Source organism: Pararge aegeria, chromosome 14, assembly GCF_905163445.1.
Source record: "Pararge aegeria chromosome 14, ilParAegt1.1, whole genome shotgun sequence".
NCBI classification, from domain to species: Eukaryota; Metazoa; Arthropoda; class Insecta; order Lepidoptera; family Nymphalidae; genus Pararge; species Pararge aegeria.
The window spans coordinates 2,846,940-2,867,928 of NC_053193.1; the positions used below are offsets into that span (position 1 = coordinate 2,846,940).

At 35.9% G+C, this 20,989-nt stretch overlaps 1 protein-coding gene across 1 annotated transcript in view; it reads left to right on the forward strand.

The window, feature by feature from the left end:
- Nucleotides 1–15,345, forward strand: part of LOC120629439 — a 47,937-nt gene extending 32,592 nt beyond the window's left edge. The window contains exons 8-12 of the mRNA XM_039898381.1: nucleotides 2,048–2,203; nucleotides 7,615–7,849; nucleotides 8,796–9,008; nucleotides 10,757–11,009; nucleotides 13,134–15,345. Of these exons, the coding sequence (XP_039754315.1) occupies nucleotides 2,048–2,203; nucleotides 7,615–7,849; nucleotides 8,796–9,008; nucleotides 10,757–11,009; nucleotides 13,134–14,357 (2,081 nt within the window). The 3' untranslated portion in view covers nucleotides 14,358–15,345. The remainder of the gene's footprint in view (nucleotides 1–2,047; nucleotides 2,204–7,614; nucleotides 7,850–8,795; nucleotides 9,009–10,756; nucleotides 11,010–13,133) is intronic.
- The last annotated feature ends 5,644 nt before the right edge of the window (nucleotides 15,346–20,989 follow it).

Here is a 20,989-nt window from a genome sequence, read left to right on the forward strand (position 1 = left end):
ACTCTTAGACTATTATATATATACCCCGAACTTGTCAGAATTCAACACAATGGCTCTATAAATAATGAATCCAAGAATACTGTACGTAATACTAATGCAGAATAGATATATAGGTTGTGTCCTACATAATAGGTATCCATACACTTGGAGATCGGGTATTGTATTCTAATATTTTTTTTTTACTATGAAATTCTGGGGATAAGTAAGGTTTGGAATTTTGTGATACCTTACTTAGCCCCAAATAAGTGCGTGCTGGGATTCAAACTTGCCCTCCCAAAAGCGAAGTCGAAATAGGTACTTTCCACTTGGCTTCCACTTGGCTTCTTGAAGCGGAGATTGGCTATTACAGCTTCGCTTAGAATATTTCTAAAATTTTTATTATTTCTTGTTACTCGGAAACTCGTTTGACAGCTTCACAACTTCCAGCGCCAAAATGTCGACATTCAGTAGGAGACAAAAAACAAGTGACAACCGTCTGTAAAGAAGTAATGTAGGTCAGTGGTCGGGCCACAATAATATTAATATTTGTCAAATATAAATCCATTTTTTGTGTAACGCGGTGATGAAAAAGAGCTCCGCTTCTAACGTAAAGAGGGTACACCAACTTTTGACAGTTGCCTAAGAATGTAATATTGGTAGAAACTCGCTGCAAGAGCGTCGAGATTTTATGACCATTATTGGATGACCGTTATTTATGATCGCAATAAATTACGGGCTCACCTTCCTTATAATAAGGAGGTGCTTCCACCGAAGCGAGGCTTTATTATTAGTTTGCACATTTTGGTAAAATTTTGATGGTTTTTGTGGATTCTCAAAGACCAAACCATTTTATGTTATACGCGATGCCAATAAATTAACGACTTTCACTACTTTTAAAAGCTAATCATACCCAGGTTTGCAACAAAGTTCATCCCCTCTACACTCTTTTCTTCTCTGGTATACCCAGCTTTACATAGACACCTCTATTTAACAGCTAAGTACTGGTACCGTTATTTTGCCGTTTTTGAGTAAGAAACATCCACACTTTCAGATTTATAATATTAGTAGTATAAGATTACTATTAATATACTATATAATATTAGTAGTATACGATCTACGGATAACGGTACGGTAATCGGTAGTATTTTTGCTAACAACTTGTTTATTTGTAATGGCAATAAATCTAGTTCTACCCGCTAATAAAGAGTGTCTTTAACCAACTACTATCGGTCGCATGAAGTCAAAAAACTAACATGAAGCTAACATATTTGAGTATATAAAAATAGAGTTCACCGCTGTAGTAGAATAACGACTTTACGATGGAAATATGGGCTTCACATTAAGAGCCTATTTGCGAATATCTTTCCAATTTCCTGGTCGACGTCAGTCTTCAGATATTAATATGAAAATTCCTTGAATCTCCATAGCAATTTATTTATAGATGAAATTACTCTAGTTTATGTAGTTCCTCGATTCTAATATTGGATATTGTATGGACCGTTTTATTACAAAAATATACTTCTAAGGGGAAGTTTTAATGTTTAAGTTACTGTGGGTTTCCATGGGAATACAATATTTATTCATATTTTTAATTATTAATTGTAGGATATTTGGTGAATTTAAGTAGGAGGTGCCGGGTTCGATTCCGTCAGAGTTTAAAAGGACAGGTTTAAAGTGCTCTCCGAGGTGCGGAAACTCCAATTTCCTTATGTTGAAAAGGTACTGATAATTATACGAAAAAAACTCAATAAATTTTAGGGCCCGACATCGAACTAATTGGACCATGTGATCTGTCTGTCAAATATGATTACAAATAAATAGCCCAATGCGGCAGTTTGGTTCCTTTTTATCTTTTATTCCACTACGAGTTAGCCCTTGACTGCAATCTCTCCTGGTGGTAAGTAATCTGTTTAGGAGTAATATAGTCATACGCCTAATAGGATTGTACGTTACATCGCACCGGAACACTAAATCGCTTAGCGGCACGTCTTTGTCTGGTGGGAGTTTGCCTCCCACCAGAAAACGCCTGCTTGTATCTAATATTATTAATCAGTACCTTTTGTTTTAGGTCCAGAAAACTGTCCATACGACTACATAAGGATATACGACGGCAAAGATGAATCGGCGTCCGTGATCGGAACTTTCTGCGGCATGGGAAAGTTCCCCTACTCCATTATCGGCACGTCGCAGGACTTGTTTGTGGAGTTCATCAGTTCACCTGCGGGTATGTGATATTAACACCCGGCTTTTTTTTATTCCCCTACAGTTTAGCCCTTGATTGATCTCAAAGATGGTAACGGGCTGAGTGGTATAGCAGTTATATTAAACACGTATGTGTATGGAAAATGTGTATGGTTTTCAGCAATGCTTTTAACACTGTAGATTTCGATATACTGTTGGGTATTATAAGTTCTCTTAACATATCTCCATCTGTGATTGACTGGTTTCGTAGTTACCTTTAGGGACGTCGGCAGCAAATTCGCGTTGGAGAGACTTATTCATCTTGGTGTGATATGTCTGCCGGCGTGCCTCAAGGGGGCGTGTTGTCACCATTACTCTTTTCTGTTTTCATTAATTCTATTACTCAAAAACTCTCTTCTCTATCACATGTATAAATAAATAAATATACTACGACAAGACACACATCGCTATCTAGCCCCAAAGTAAGCGTAGCTTGTGTTATGGGTACTAAGAGAACTGATGAATATTTTTATGAATATAATGCACATTAATACTCATAATATACATATAAACACCCAGACACTGAAAAACATTCATGGTCATCACACAAACATTTTTCCAGTTGTGGGAATCGAACCCGGAAAGCACTGCCCACTGCGCCACTCGGCTGTCTGTCTGTATGCGGATGATGTTCAAATTTATACTCAAACATCTCTTGAGAATCTTCCGACAGACGTGTTAAGGATGAATAAAGATCTAAGTGTTATCCTGGAATGGAGTAAATCGTATGGCCTCACTGTAAATTATACTTTTTGTTAAATTTTTATTTATAATTTTTCTATTTGTTTATGTGGTGTACAATAAAAGTTTATTCATTTATTCACGTACCCCTAATTGCTTTCTACGCGTAATCGTACCGGTTCATACCGCTAAATTGCGTAGCGGCATGTGTTGTCGGTAGGGTGGAAACTAGCTACGGACTCCCACTAGACCAGACCAGAGAAAATTCTGACATTTTAATTCCCAAATTGCACTGCCGGGAATCGAACTCGGGAACTTCCACGTAAAACTACACCGCTCACCGCTGCGCCACGAAGGTCGTCAAACCTTTATTGAAACGATGATTGTTGATTAACCCTAATTTAGTAATAAACGCTTTGGGCTTCAATCTGTTGAAGTAATGATGATGATATTATATGCACCCCAATCAATGTCCCTGCTAAGGCTAGCACGACTATTAAGGGCGACATTTAATTGTTTGTTAAAAGCATCCCCGGCTCAAACAGCAGTGTGCGATCAACTTCAATAAAACAAAAACAGACTGTTTGTTCACTATCTTTTATTTATTATAGAATGTTTTCATCTCCGTATTCATCATAGCATTTAGTTATTTATGTTTCTAGTTGTTAATGTATAATGTGTTGGTGGGTAAAGTCTATTCGCTTGATACGGTCAGCTTTGTGCCGTGCCGCCTTGGCCCGTGCTGCAGATATGAATTATTTGGTTCGTCAAAGCCTAAATAGATTCAAACCAGCTTTGAAGAAATGACTGTAACAAAATTCATTTTATTCAGTCAAGGAATTATTAGTACACAAAAATATTTGACTAGATATATATACCTATTTACCTATACTGATATTTTACTTAATATTATGCTTTTTAATTTACCTCAATATTTGGAGGTCGATGCCAACGACAAAATATGCGTGAAACACAAAATGATAACACATCTTCCTATATATAAGTGTTTGGTACCAACAACTTTTTTCTTAGTAAAGATATGAATTTGAATTTAACATCTATCTATATATAAGTATTTAGTACATACAATATTTTTTTCTTATAAAAAATTTGAATTTTGAATTGGAGTTTAACAGAAAGTACTTCTAAGTTCTAAAACTAATATTCCCAGTAGTTTATTCCTAAAACACTAACAGCTCGGCCAATAAATATCCTGAATCTTCATTAATAGATATTCAACCATGAATTAACGTGGTATGGTTGATTTACATAGAGAAACCTACGCACAGTGTGTTCCAATGCACTGTCATACTACTTCTACGAGCTACGTAGTAAGTAATGTTTCTGAATAAACAAGTTAATTGCGTCGAATTCTTGACAAGGGGCGACAAGTTAACGTGAGTTTTGTATAGAAACTGAATTGCTTATTTCCAATTCAGCGCGCGCTCTTTGTCGAAGAAAAACAGTCCTGAGAATCCTGTGCAAATACTGTTTAGTTCCTTTTGGTAGAAAATTAAATCTAACTTTGTAAGTCCTATTTATAAAGCAAATCGACGTAGCAATTTAGAAATCAGTTGAATGTTTATCGTTGAAACGTTTTTCTCTAAGAAATATATACTAGTTGTAGGCCTAGTTGTCTAGACTATACTTAGGACAAGCTCGGAAAAGAATAAATAAACCAGACAAGAGTCATTAAAGAAATATTTAAAAAAATATTATTACATAAATATCTTCAGAAATCAATATAATAAATAGAAGTAATTATTTATATCACACTAGCCGTTTCCAGCCCGCTTCGCTGGGTTGAATTGAAAAAGGAAATATATTACATTTTATGTTTCATTTTTATTTATTTTTTTCATATTTTTATTATTCTCCTTTTTTTTTTATTTTTGTATGAACATAAATAGGCCCCGCGGATAGAACTGTGAGCATCGATATTGTTTAGACTTACTCAAATTCCAAATTCCATCGATTTAGCCTGTATCTTTCATCCAGGTGATTTTTCTCACTAATATTCATTGTAACTTTCAATGTGCAATCATTATAACATTTCCGTGCCTTTCTTCCAAAAATTAATAATAATTGACATGAAGAAAAAAATTTGAAATGAGCATTGAAAGTTTAAGTTAAAGTCATTGCAAGTCTCATATGTGAAGTTGAAATCTGTCTAGGTTCAAGTGCGACGAATTTTCTGTTAACTAAAATTTTCTCCGTGACATCAATTTTTTATAGAAAATTAATTGTGCATGTTTTTTATGAATTCTATTGGAATAAGTAACTAAATTTCTTTTCCACATCTCATGTGCTTGGAAAATGCATTCATTTTAATCTGTTACATTTCCGCGATCCCGCAATAAAAGAATTCGTCGGTTATGTAGTCTTCAAAAGTAAAATGAATGTAAAATTCTTAGTCCGTTGATTGGATAGCTACATGTAAAGTTAAGTTTTTGAAACTTCTTAATGACTTTTTCTCCGCTGCCAAAAAGACGATTGTTGTAAGGAAATACACGAATATCCCTACATACACGAAGATCCCCACCAAATTTGGAGTCTGTAGAAGTTACAGGTTAGAAATAAAAATTTTAGATTTTAACACCCACCCCAGCAATTCCTGTCGGAAGTAGACTTTATTGAAATCCATTTTGAGATGTTCTTTATGTGAATAATAAAAGATTCCTACCATATTTAGAATTTTTAGACGCTATATTTCGAAATTGAAATTTTTTATTGTTAACACCCACCCCTGCGAACCTTATTGGAGGTGATTCATTGTAAAATCCGCTCGAAGATCATTTTTATATTACATTTAGAACACTCTCACTAAATTTGGAGTCTATAGGAGCTATCGCTTGGAAATTGAAAATTTTCATTGTTAACGCCCCCGCAATCTTCTTTGGGGTGGGATATCGTAAAATTTGTTCATAAATCATTTTTACATCACTTATAGAAAATTCCTACAAAATTTGGAGCTTGTAGGAGCTTTAGCTGGAAAATTAAAAATATTAATTGTTAATACCCACCCCCGCAACCCCCTGTGGGGTGAGCTATCGTAAAATTCGTTCATAGCCTATTTCAACACCTCTTACAGAAGATTCCTACCAAATTTGAAGTCTATAGGAGCTATAGTTTAAAAACGGGAATTGTTCATTGTTAACGCCCCCGCAATCCCCTTTGGGGAATGAATTTCTTAAAATCTATTCATAGCTGACCTCTACATAGCAAAAGTAATATTCCTACCAAGTTTCACGTTTCTAAGTCTTATGGTTCCCGAGATTTCGTGGTGAGTGACTATATAGATGGGAATTCTTCGATTATCATCGAAATTTTTAACTTTTTATCGGGCTTTTTTAACATTTTCTTACATACAAAACTTTCTCCTGACAATTCTGAAGATAAAAAAAAGCCCAATTGGTTCAGCCGTTCTCCACTACCGTGAGTAGATTCTTAGCTGAATGTAAAAAACCATAATCCGTTTAATACACTCTGTTGAAATCCATGAAAACAAAAGAATCAAGAGAAAATGCTTATCTTTTGTTTTTATTAGCGGGATAAATGTTCATAAAAGTAAAACAGCAATGAAAAAATGAAGGAATGTTGGAATTCAAAAAATAGATAGCCATAAACCATCTAGGAAAAATTTCGCATCGAATGGTGGTAGTTTCATGTCGATACGATCCGTGGTTTAGGCGTGATTGAGCTTCAAACGAAGACCATTTTCATTATATATATATATAGAGATTACGCCAAAAAGCTTTATATAAATAATTACAGTAAATTTATGAAGTGGGTAAAAAACTTTTGATAACTATGAATTCATATTTGCCAGATATTTTATGAAATAGTTCATAAATAGTTTTCAAAAAACAATTGAAGTTATACTTGATTAACAACCAATGTTCATGACATTGAGCTGGTGGGTATTTTGATATAAATACGACTGCATTATCGGTGCACCTCAGTCCTACATGGACTCGAACGATGCAAAGATACGTCCCGGTGTCTTAGTCGTTTATCAAAATACTTAAAATGAATAAATGAAATTAATTTTATGACTATAATCTAAAGTCATTAAATTAATTAATGAATATATGTCAGGTGATGGTAATAACTACGTTCGCTAACTTCGAACTAAAGCTAGGAGGGTTTTAAAAGCGCCCTGGTCTAAGAAGAGCCCACAAAAAAACCGGTTTTTTTTGGTATCACAGTTATATTTTTATTTAGCAGTGCATACCCAAGCTTTCATTGTGGGAGGAGACCTGTACACTGTAGTAGGTCGGTAATGGGTTGATACGATGACCCAAGCTTTTTTTTGTTCATGTTATCCTTGATAGAACAGTAGAATTTTTTTTTCTCTAAGCTTATGTTTTATATCATCTATGTACAAGTTGTAATCATAAACTTGCTATCTAACTGTTGTGTACTGACTACTGGTAGGGTTGTGATTGCAACTTAAATAATTAAATAATAAAAAAATAATAAAAATTGTTTCTAAAATGAATATCATTAATCTATACCTTGTTACATAAACTCTGTGTGGTTTGAGATGAGGTGAGTGACCTAGTTGTCGTAAATTGTTTTACTCTTAAGCTGACTCTCTTCGTGAAATGGTTATGCCATTTTGTTTTTTTTTATTGCCTGTTTTTTAACTTTACCTTCTCCTTAGCGTGAGTGGCGCTATTTTTGACTTTGACTTTTGATGTCATTACACAGGTCCATTACTGAACACCGGCTTTCATTTCAACGTGGGCAACTGGCCTGGGCACGTGGAAGCCCCTGGCTCGAAGATCGGCAACTGCGACTGGCTTTTGACCGCTGAGTCACTGAAGAAGTCTGGAGACACTGAAGGCATATTCCTGTCGGTCGCTCACTGGTACCCTCCTCATACGTCCTGCACATACTTGATGCAGGGTTTCCCTGGACAAGTCGTCAGGCTGTATTTTCCAAGGTTAGTTCATTCGTAATCCTTAACAGATTTTTTTTTATTCCTATACAAGTAACTTCACTGCAATCTTAACTGATGGGAAGTGATGATGCAGTCTTAGATGTTGTTGCCCGCTTTCTACGGCTTTTTACAAATCCCGTGGGAACCTTTTTTTTCCGGGATAAATAGTTATCTATGGTACTCTCCGTCCTTCCCACTAACTCTATGCCAAAAATCAAGTTGATTGGTTTCTTATTTAGGGCGTATAGAAAGACAAACAAGCATACTTTAAAATCTATAATATAAGTATGGATATTGCATGGATTTGCTGTAGATCGGAAACATTACAGGGGTTGTCCACAGAATTAAGAACATCTAGAATCCGTTTACACGTCTAATATTCAAGCATCAAAAAACCACTCCACTTTAGTAGTGTTTCTCGAACAGGCGGTTAGTCACTATTCATTCAGCGGTTGGCCGTAATTATTTAACTGCTAATGTTCTAAACGTTTACCATGAATAGAGGAAAATTTTAAAAGTTTCAGAGCTAGCAACATTCCACGGTGAAGTGTGAAGTCAGGCGTGATCTTCTCTGATTTTGGACACAATGCACTGCATGCAATAATAAATGAATTAATAAATAGACTACGACAATACACACATTGCCATCTAGCCCCAAAGTAAGCGTAGCTTGTGTTATGGGTACTTAGATGACTGATGAATATTTGTGAAAAATGTAAATAAATAAATATTTATAATATATTGATAAACACCAAGATACTGAAAAACAATCATGTTCATCACACAAACATTTTCCAGCTGTTAGAATCGAAACCACGGCCATGGACTCAGAAAGTAGGGTCACTGCCCACTGCGCCAGTCGGCCGTCTGGCTGACGTATAAATAATGGCTGAATGAAGATGTTCGACGATGAAAAAATAACTGTGCTTATAATTTTTACTTCCTACAGTTTCCGCATAAACCGCATCGAATCACCCATCGTGCCTTGGACGGGAGACTGTGGGGAATCTCTCACCCTATACGACGCCGCCAGACCGGATGACGCGAAGATCATAAAGACCTTCTGCGACACATTCAGCAGACCTATGGAGAAGCATGACTTCGTGTCTACGGGCAACGCCATGTTCGTGAGATTCGAGAGCAAGACTGGAAGTTATAGCGGGTAAGTAAAAAAGCAGCTAAGACGCTCTGTCAAAATAAAAAAATAATAGTTTTCTTTTCTTTTACCATTATAAAATTTTTGCCCTCCCTGGCGCAACGGTGAGCGCTGTGAATTTAAGTAGGAAGGTTCGATTCCCCGCGCGGGCAATTTGGGAATTTAAAATTTCTGAATATTCTCTGATATCGTCTGGTGGGAGGCTTTGGCCGTGGCTAGTTACCACCGATTTAGTGTTCCGGTGCGATGTCGCGTAGAAACTTATTAGGGGTATGGATACCTTACTCCCTAACAGGTTAGCCCGCTATTAGACTGGATCATTACTTACCACCAGGTGAGACTTCAGTCTAGGGCTAACTTGTAGTGGACAAAAAAAAATCTTCTAATATGTAATTTTTAGCAGGTCTTCCTTTAACTCGGTAGTTGTATGTACATAAGTATCAGCAACATTAAGCTGAGTCACCTTTTTATTGGCACGACTCCTCATAGACTAAGTAAGAATCAAATAAGAAGCGGTGATAGCGCAGTGGGTAGGAACTCAACTTCACTTTCGAGGGGCCGAGTTCGAAGCCCAGCGCGCACAAAAAAAGTTAGAGAACTTTTCAAAGTTATGTGCTATTTAAGTGATTAAAAATATCACTTGTTTCGACGGTGAAGGAAAACATCGTGAGGAAACCGGCATGCCTGAGAGTTCTACATAATGTTCTCAAAGGTATGTGTAATCCACTAATCCGCAATCGGTCAGGGTGGTGGACAACGGCTTTAAACCCTTCGCTTTATGGGCGGAGACCCATGCCCTGTAGTGGGCCGGTAATGAGTTTTATGTCGATGATGATGACGGACATAAAAAGATCTATTTATTATTATTTCAATGCTTATAAATAATATTCGTAATTTTGTTTGACTTTTTATATTGTCTCCCGGAAATTTATTGTAGTTATTAGATTTACTACTTTAGGAACATGTTTCCAATGGCAGGTCATAGAAGATCAGATCTTTATCACAATTCCCAAGAAACTCTTCATGCTAACTAAAGACCCTAAAAGAATACATCGCATGACGTATTGCTAATAATTCGTTGGTGCCTTCTAAGTTACTTATGTATACCCAAATAAAAGTTTCCTTTTCTTGTAACTCTATCCTAATAAAATACAGCAAACATTTACTTTCTGTATTTCCTTTGGCATGAGTATTATCTCCAATCTAATAATTCCTATTAATGATCTGTCAAATCCATATCGCGTGTTAACGTTCCAAATACAAGGGAAAAAGTAAGAAGTTAATGGGAAAGCAACAAAAGCCGACGCTACATAATAGAACGCGATTGTACGTACTAACGTTATTGGGAGAGAATTTCACGTTGATCGGGGAAATTCGAGACGGTTGCGGGTTTAATATTCGCTAATGCATGTTAAGAGATTTAGTAACATTCTCTAGATTGCATAGTTTGATAGATATTATAATATGTTTAGTTTTGAATAGATTAAAGCACGAAATCACGATGGGTTGCTTTCAAACATATTAGTGATATTTGACTTAACTTTAAAGAAATATCAAAAATGAGCAGGGTCGATTCTTCAATCAAGACGAAACCAGAGAAAATTCAGAAATCGTCAAATCCCGGGATCTGCCGCGCAAACCACAGCACCAGAGATTTCAACAAACCCCCGGTTCTGCGACACCCACTGCCACTTTAATTATTACATAGATATTGAGAGTCCAACAACCGTAGTCAAACAATTCTAATCTTACAGGTCATCTTTATACTACTGGGCGCATTACGACTTCTTCAACAACACAAGATTCGGAGAACCAATACCTAACACCGCTTGCGACGAGGTCATAGCCTCGTGGAAGCAGAGAGCTGGACGTCTAAGGTCTCCCCTCAATACCCTGGTCTACAAACAGGCGCCACCGGGAGAAGATGTCCACTGCTTGTACAGATTAGTGACGGATAAGAGAATTTACGCGAGGGTTATCTTGACCATTTTCAGCGTCAACTTTAAGGTGAGTAATCTTTTTGAACCTGGATGATCATCTTTTGAAATAAGGTAATGGTAAGTGCCGTGTGGTGACGGCAGATCAGAATCCAGTTGTATTCACCTCTGCTCCAGCGGGTCTCGTACGAGGTGACTAAGAGCATATATAATGGAGAAAGGACAGCAATTAGTTCGTGTTAATTATACGATCTAATGCCATAGCATAGCATAGTCATAGACTAATCCGTCTGCAGCTTAGTGATTGGAGAGATCTTTAGTACAGCAGGAGTATGTTATAGGCTGAGGACTGTGTAAGTGTTCAGGACTTTGTGACGTCACTTTGATACATAAAGAAGCACCTCTATAGTCAAATCGTAGAGAATCTACTGGTTAAATTGACTTGTGATAGTTAGACGTATTCGTGCAAGGATAGTTGCACATGAAGCTCTTAACTCAAATTATAAAACAGACAAAAACTAAGACTTATATTAGGATTAAAGGTAAGGGGTGGAAATCTCCTAAAAACCCTCATTTAGATATTTAATTGAGCACCAAAAGTACCTGTATAGATCTTTCAGATTAAAATTATAATAACCGTGATGAGGGTCAATTAAAAGGGCTAGAAAAAGTTTTTAATAATAAAGAAAAAGAATTTAATCAAAATTCACTACATACTTTAATTGCATCAGAATAATGTCACGGTTAATATGTTAACATTCAAATAGTTCGAGATACGCTTTAATTTTTGGCAATAAAAAAGTTTTAAACTTTACTCAGTTGGAAAAGCTGCGCAACAAATTATTTCAAGCTTAATAATAACATTTTCCATTTTTTCAAAAGATTTAATATCTTTTAAGGTCATGAACTCAAGTTTATGAGTTTATTCGCTTATTTCATTACCCGTGTATACTAGAACGGGACTAATAATGAATAGTACGTAGTAGTAATAACGTCTATACGAAAATAATAATGAATAGTACCTGGGGAACTGTATAAATATAGATGTAATATTTACTAATATATTGCCATACACATATGAAGTAATACAGGCTGTGAATGTGGTTGGTTTTAAAAACAAAAGAAAAACAGAAAAAATATGTGTGTGGGTATTAGTGTACACACGTAAGAAGTGATACTTCTTTATATATAATTTTTATTTTTTATTTTATTATTACAATTACTTGATATATACTAGATTAAAAGTGGTATCAATCAATAATTGCTAGTTTTAATTAAATGATATACATAAACAATCAAAAACCGATCAAAAACTGAGGTTAACCTGGAATGACTTCAAAAAACCATAATCATACCCACGTGTTGACTGTATTACAAAAAAATACATCGCGTAGCGGAAAAAGTGAATTTCTCTCATATATCGATAAAGAAGTTTAACTTAAAAAAATTATGCTGTAAACGATAGACCTCTGTTTATATAATATCTCAATAATATAAAACTCACAAAATATATATTTAAATCATTTTTTTTCAAAAACAATTGAAAATGATTTAAATATAAAACTTTAGTTAAACAATAGTTTAAACTAAAAGAAAAATTACTTCGTATACCGAGAAAAACAGTATTACCTCTGAACAAAACAATCAATAAAACTGATATTACATATTAAATTTACATACACGCTCCGACGGAATTTTTTTCATTATATTGACATGGTTTTATTCAAGCATTCCGTTGTTGAGAATATAAGCATTACAAGGCACCGCAGGGAACTATTTAATATGCAAATGGAAATAAAAGTTTATTACTGCATTTTGTTTCAACGTAAAATTTAAACGTGAAATGCGATACCCAATGTTACGTTAAATTGCCTATAAAATCTACCTTCAGTATAATAGTAGGCCGTTATTGTGCTATGGCTTTAACTTTGTGGGTTTTGCACATTATAAATGGAGACATTTGCGTTGCTAAAGAGAAAGACAAAGCTAAAATAACTGTAGGGTGAAATGGTTATTTTGTGTAATAACAAAACAATTTCGTGGCTGTATTATAAAATGCTGCTACTTTTATATATTATCACGAAAACCCTAAGCTTTTAAATCCCAAATGAGAGGAAAACTAAAATATTCCGGAAGAATCATAAATCTGTATTAAACAATTTTTGTTATTTTCTAATGATATTTTTATTTGCAGGAACATCCGTACACACCTGTAACTTGTCAAAACTGTTACGAAGATAGAGCTGATAAATTGATAATCTGGGAACCATTCCAAGGTGGCAAACTTACGAATACATCGTTGGGTATAACCACAACACCGTTGCCTTTACATCTAGCGGTGCAAAGATCTCTTGGTTCCTGCCTTTGTGCTAAACACGCTAATTCCGTAACCCGAGCACGACCTTATAGAGTAGTATCGTCGGGAGAAACTCTAAACCTGCAACTCATAGTTGATAATGCTCATGCAGCAGCATCATACTTCAAAAATCCATCACCGCTGTTCGAAGCAAGATATGAATTCGTACACGGTCCTTTATGTGGCCCACCAGTTCTAGCTGCAGCTTTAGATGGAGAAATTGTATACCCCCACTTAGAAGCATTAGGGTATACTGAACCTCCAAAAAGAATTCAATGCATCTGGGACTTAGAAATAGAGGAGAAGAGAGATATTTGGCTACATTTTGACAGCATTAAATTTGCTTCACGCCATTGCGACGATGGCAACATTCAAATTTATCTGCCAGGACGTATTGAACCGTATTTATCGGTTTGTGGAGAAAACGTTTCTTTAGCTAAAGAGCTACCAATCTTATCGGCTGGAGAGTTAGGGTTTGAGTCCTTGGACGACCCACTAGTAATGGAAAAGGAAAAAACCAGATCCATTAGAATAGTTTTCATCGGTAGTGCGTCTCCGGCACGTGCTACTTTCAAAATCGCTTGGACTGGTCTTTATCATTTGCCCAAAAATTCAGATGGGACGTTAATGACTTCGCGTTTGATTGAAGGTGGTTCTGCTATTTCTAATTCTGGTCATGGATGCGATTTTATTTGTCCAGGTGAAGAAGCACTTTGTATTCCAGCAAGGCTTATTTGTAATGGTGTCATCAACTGTCCTAATATAACTTCAAGTGAGAGAAAGTTCTGGACAGCAGAAGAAAAAAACGCAAGGGAAGCTTACTCGGAAGACAGTTTGCGTCGTCTTGGTTATTTAGATTTGCTGAGTGGTATTGCTCTTGGCCAGCTTCATGATGAGGCACCAGAATTGTGTGCTGGAGCAAGAAGTCAAAGAGGTGGTGATTGGTTGGCTCCAGTACTAGGAGCGGTTTTAGCTATTGCTATTGGAGCGTGTGCTTTAGCAGCTGCTTGGCGCCTTTGCTGCCGCAAGCGATCTCCTGACGAGGAATCTTTGGATTACTGACATGCGGCCCGCGGTGCTCCGCATGCGCCGCCAACACTACATTCTAGATCCTCTTCAAGAGATCTTCATTTAGATTGGAGTCTGCATTGACAGTCGCTTTACTGAGCGCCAGAGCCCTCATTTGTTAAATTCTAAGGGACTTATGATCATAAAACGAATCTTTTGGATAAATGCACGAACGTATTGATATTTTGTAGGATGATTTTTATCGACTTAACTACGATTTTATACTTTGTTATTAGCTATAAAATCTTAACTGAATACGATATTATTACTCTTATGACAAAATTAGACGGTTCATTTCTCGTTATATAAACGATGCCACTTCGAATATTAACAAAATAATTCAGCTTTATTATGGTTTAAGTTGCTAACTTCAAAATGATTGTTGTTGACCGGTCATTATTGTTTATTTGCTACGAATGAACCGTATAATTTATTAAACTGCACTATGCAGTACATCGTCGAAATAGGATATATAATTGTGAAAAATATTGGTTCCTTTTTCTTCACTTTCATTGATTGCAATAGCCACCTCCGGTTCTTCTATTTTTACTTCTTCGATTTTTATGAGGGTTTAATCTAAGGCGCTCAAACCTGTTGTTTTATAATTAGTGTATATAGATACTCTAACATAGTAATCCCTACATTTAATGGATGCTTCAACGGAATGATTATAGGTTAGTGACAAGGTGATAGTAGTCGTATATTTTAAGTATTTATCAGAATAGAGGTTGATCATTTTATAAGTTAATCGCAGATATCGAATGTGCATGTCTTTCGTGGAGCTGACTTATTCAGTTGCCTTTTTTTAATAATACTGCTGTAAACTGGGATCTAGCACTTCTTGTGACGCCGCTTATGAGACGTTAGCGCCTGTATTACATATTTTGGGCGTGTAAGATCAAGTTTACTATGTGTATTCCCAAATTTTCACTACACCGTATTCACACTATACAAATGTCATTGAAAAAAAACATTAAGTCGATTCAAGAGAACAAATCTAATAAATATTGTTTCATCTCGTAAAAATAAAAGAATAATGTAAAATATCAATGGTTATAAAATATATTTTTTACGAAAGCAATAATGGAATTCCGTTCCGAAAAACCACCGTTTCCTTTAAAAAGTTTAAAAGGAAATGCTTTCAGATGAACAGGTGAAAAAAGTAACCCTTGAATACCAACCAGAGGTACTGCGAGGTTTGCAAAGTTGCACAATAAAAACTGCAGGTGAACTCTAGTTCACTTCAAACTTGAGAGTAACGGATGGAACCGTTCCGAGTTCAGACTTAAAATTGTAAAAGTTGGGAGTTCTACTGAAAGAACTTTCTCTTTAACATTAAATTCTGTTCTACGAGTGCGAGTAAATCAAATTGTCGCTGTATCGGCTGGGTAACTGGGATTCGCAAACTTTTAAGGCGGAAACACATCGTAACGCGCGACACGCCGTGATTAAAAACCAAGTTTTGTGACCAAATATTATGTTGGCTTGCCATTGACGTGATGCATTAGAAGGCTGATTCGAAACAATTTTCATTCCACAGGCACCATTAGCAAATCAGCTTTTATGTTTTTATGTTTTATGGATACAGGCTAGATCGGAGAGCTGTGGAAATTGTTGTCATCATTGGTTTTATGACTAGTTTAAAAGGCGTGTACAGTTGTTATTAACCCATCGCTCCCAAGCACTTAGAATCGCGCAGCTTCGAGTGTATACGTGATAATGGTTTAAAGAAAAAATGATTTTACGCCGTCTAGTTGCCCGTGCGAAAAGTTTAAATGAAGTTTAAATTATCATAATATTATCAACTATATAAAGGTTACGGCGGGTACTGAAATCTAAAAAAGGTTCTTAGCCATTATACGTGTCTAATGAGAGTTTTCACTTAGGGTCAATGTACACGCGTACTTTATACGCACTGCCGACGCGCTTTACTGATGCAAAGGGCATAAAGCGCGAATTAGATAACAAGAGCGCTACAGTTGAAGTTTATATGACGAAAACCAAATTTCCTTTTTCGGATTGACACTTGCCGATAACCACCTGAGGGGTTGCTACGGCGTCACCGGGGAAGTGGGGCGAGCGCAAGAGCTCGCCGTGAGAAGAGCCCGAGGGCTCGACAACATCGGGGGGAAGGTGGGAGACGTCGACGCGAGGGTGCCTCCTGTGAGGACTCGGACCTCGGCTCGGTTCGACGTTAATCTGACTGTAGGAAAATCAAATGTGACTACATTGCGCCTGTATAGAAGTTTTTGCAAGTTTGTATCGATAAAAACGTGCGTTTTAAATGATTGCAAAGGATAAGCTTCTACTTCAAATCGTGCGTATGTCGTTAAAGCAACTCTTATTGTTAACTGTGCTATCATACAATTAATAGTACGTTGTAAATAATTGTAGTTATAATTAAGTATACCTAAGTAGAATGAAATTAATGTCTGTTTATTATTTATATTCAATTAATACACTGCCATTATTTCTGCATAGTACTCTGTGTAAAATCTTTTTTGATGTAAAACTTACTATTGTTTTTACCGAATACTGAGATGTCTATTTAAATTTAAGCGCAACTTACATTAAGGTTTGATTTTTTATAGCTATCGTGAAATAAATATCAATAAAGTGTATTTAATTTGCGGTTAGTTTGTCTTTCCATGCTATGTCAATGTAAAACATACACGAAGCGTTTTCAAACGCTGGTAAGTTTTGTAAAAGTATGAAAAATGGCCCGATTTCAACCTTTGTCTGTTAAATGAGTCCGAATATTACTAAAAACGCATTATTATCACTGTTTTTCTACGGTAAAGTATATTTTGCAATATCGGGCACTATTATCGTAAGGCTAACGTTTGAACAGCGCGATGAGTCTGTCTACACTCTATATCCAGCTCTTGTAAGTAAGAATAGAGCATATATTGGGAATAATATGATGAAATTAATGCATAAGTAAACATTCTGTAAAAGTAACGCGTTTATCGCGCGTTTTCGTTGCGTTTAATTAATATTTACGTTTTGGTATCCGGTTGGTTGGTTTTACTAGATTTGTAATAATTTATTATAAATAAATATAAGTGTTGTAACAATTCGCACTATTAGTCTAAACTGATTTATATCACTGCCCTTTGTATAAAGAAAGAGTTGAGTTAACAAAATATCTATGCAGAGACTTGCAGAACAAGTACGGAAGAATTTTTTTTTTTTTTCACTACAAGTTAGCCCCTCACTGAAATCGTACCTGTTGATAAGTGATGATGCAGTATAAGATGGTAATGGGCTAATATGTTAGGACTATAGTAAACCCAAACCCCTAGTCGGTTTCTACGTAACATCGTACCGGACCGCTAAATCGCTTAGCGGCACGTCTCTGTTTGTTGGTCTAACTAGCCACGGCCAAAGCCTCCATCCAAACAAATCACGTTGAAATCTTAACGAAATTTTTATTTATATGGTGTAAATTTTGACACATTCGTGACAAATTTTTGACCCAAACCCTGCCTGGATAAACCTTTAAATACATATTGTAGTCATAACAACAATTCAAACAAACAATTCTGTAACGAAGTATAAAATATATAATCTTTATTCCCGTATAAAATTTGTGCTCCAAACTTCCTCATTCTTTGATAAAATACCGATTTCAGTCTCATAAATAAATATTTGAAAAGAACTTCGGTAATATTATTTTTTCGATAACGGCTCGTATCTAACAAAATTACTTATTGCATTTTCATTACATTAAGAGTTTCGATGGTCAAAAAACTATGACTCAGTGTAATATGTATTATCCTAAGAAAACTGTAACGAGTCAACGTCAAAGCATAATGAACACAAATAAACTTAAGCGTTCATAGCTAGCGAGACGAAAAGATCTGTATTATCTGATCTGTATTTTCGTGGATACCTATTCTTTCGCAAGCAATGTGTCATAATCTCCTACTCGTTAGTTGTAGACTTTGCTTCAGATACTTTTGTTACCTTGAACTCTTCTTAAATAATGTAATTCTCAATAATGAAAATAACATTATTTTCTAACTCAATAACAGTAATGAGAATAACGTTTATAACATTAGTCAATCATTTTCATTTGTTACCTACTTAAAAATATATAATCCACCAACACACATACACACGCACACGCACACACACACGCACACGCACACGTACACGCACATGTACACGCACACGCCGGTAATGAGTTGATGATGGTAAGTTGCGTGCTAAGTAACTGATGCGAGCATATGAACATGCTATTTGCGTAAACAACTACTTGTACGAACATCCCGCACTTGGACAGCATGGTGGACAACGGCCTATACCTTTCTCAGTCTGAGAGAAGAGGGCCGGTAATGAATTGATGGTGATGATTCAAAGTTACTATTACAAGCGTATGTGCATGCTATTTGCGTCTTGGGCACTCTACTTGTACGAGCATCGCGTACTAGCACTATCGTTGCAAACAAGTTTTCAAACGATGGATAGCTGCGTATGCGTACATTCAATCGCTTTTATATTCCTTATAGTTTACTTTATATACCGTATAGTATATATATTATATAGCTTTTTAATTCATTATTTATAGCTTTCGGAGGTTTTAGGACACGAGTTTTAAACAAAGTTTTAAAAGCACATAACAATATGTACCCTATTTTTTTTTTATTCCTGTTTTACAACAGTTGTTACTATTACATTATTTTCATTACTATTATCGTATGTTAAAACAAACACAGACTCCTATAGTTACATTGAATAAATGCAATACTGTTAAACGTTTGCTTTGTAATAATTAAACAATTATTATTCTTTTGTAAAACGCAGTTATGTTAGATTATTCGAGTATTGAAAGTGTTAACGAAATAAATATATTTTGTACAATGTGTATTTTTTTTTATCTTTTTTCAAGATTATATGAAAGAGAAGAAGATATTATAAATTTTCATTAAGGGAACGAAGATAAATTCCACCCTCATCATCATCTGGATGCCTGGTATTCTTCTACTGTTCGAAATACCAGATCATTTCTCCCGCGCACTTGCAAACTGTGGAACAATCTCCCATCTGATGTGTTTCCTCAAAAATTCAATCTAGGGTTATTCAAGGGGCGGATAAACAAATTCCTTAAAAGCCGGCAACGCATCGGTGGCTCCTCTGGTGCTGCAGATGTTTATGGGCGGCGGTGATCACTTACCATCAGGCGACCCACTTGCTCGTTTGCCCGCTATTAATATAAAAAATAAATAAAAAAGAGTGCTGAATAAATAAAGAACTAAAATAACAAAAATTTAAGTGGAATACTCTGCTTAAATTGCCTTTTAAGTCTTTTGGCTAGCATGTAATTTTGAGTTTTGGGTTCGATACCCGTGTATACTATTTAACGACCTCCATGGCGCAGCGGTGGACGATGGGATTTTCAGCTGGAGGTCCTGGATCGATTCCCGACAGGTCATATTTGGGAATTTGGTTTGGTCTGGTCCGGTTCGGCCGTAGCTAGTTACCACCCAACCGACAAAGACGGGCCGCTAAGCGATGTAGCGTTAGTCGCGTAGAAACCGATTAGAAGTTTAATATAACTTATATACTCCCTAACATGCTAGGCCACTACGATCTAAGACTCCTAGACACAAAATAAAAGCTTTTACATAGAAATAAAATTATATAAAAACACTCTTTGGCAATTATTAAAGTTAAGCCGGTTTTTAAGTTAAATTTTTCCTTTTCGCAAAACAGTACATACGTATTATAAAAATTAAGCTTAATTTGCCACACATAACAGATGTAACATTCGCTCCGAAACCGGAGCATCCTCAGGAGATGTTGACTTTACAATGAATAATTGTTAACTATTGTTTGACTGTTGTGTGGAATATAAGGATTGAAGAAATTATATATTACACCATACAGATTCTCCTGCTTCTCGCGGAGTACAGCGAATTAAGAATTAAGCATTTTCATAATATATCATGGATTTCCGCAAAGTAACGCCTGCTTCTATCCAATAGTACATACGTTTTATCATTACAAGGTAAATTTAGTGAACAGTGTTAACAGCTATTAGAGGCATGCCATACCCTCGTCAGAAAATCATCGAGTTCCACCCTTCATGGAAAATTATACGGACCAGGTTCTTGAATAGTAATTAGGTACACAATCATAATAAGTATAATATCGTGTTACTGGGATTGTTATGAATGAGAAATGTTTAACATGTTTAGTATAGTTTATTAAACAGTCGACTTACAAGAAATGGTTATAAATTAGTGTCATCTGCATATCGTCTGCGTAAGGTACAGGGATCGTTTGTGGGATTGAGCATGAGTGATTTTGGACCTGCCAATGCACAAGTTTAAAGAATTCGTTAAAACACATTTATTACAGCGAGGTTACTATACAATTGATGAATTTTTTAATGTCATTAAGGTTGCTTGGAAGCATCCAGCTCCGCTTTCAGCTCCCACAAGATAGAAAAATGAATGTTAAAATGCAAAATGTAAATTGTTCATGTTGGAAAAGAGCAACTGCTGAGTTTCTTGCCGGCTTCTTCTCGGTAGAATCTGCCTTCCGAACCGGTGGTAGAATCACTACAAACAGACAGACTTGACGTTTCAAAAGTGCTTATATTAGGCCTACTTGAAATA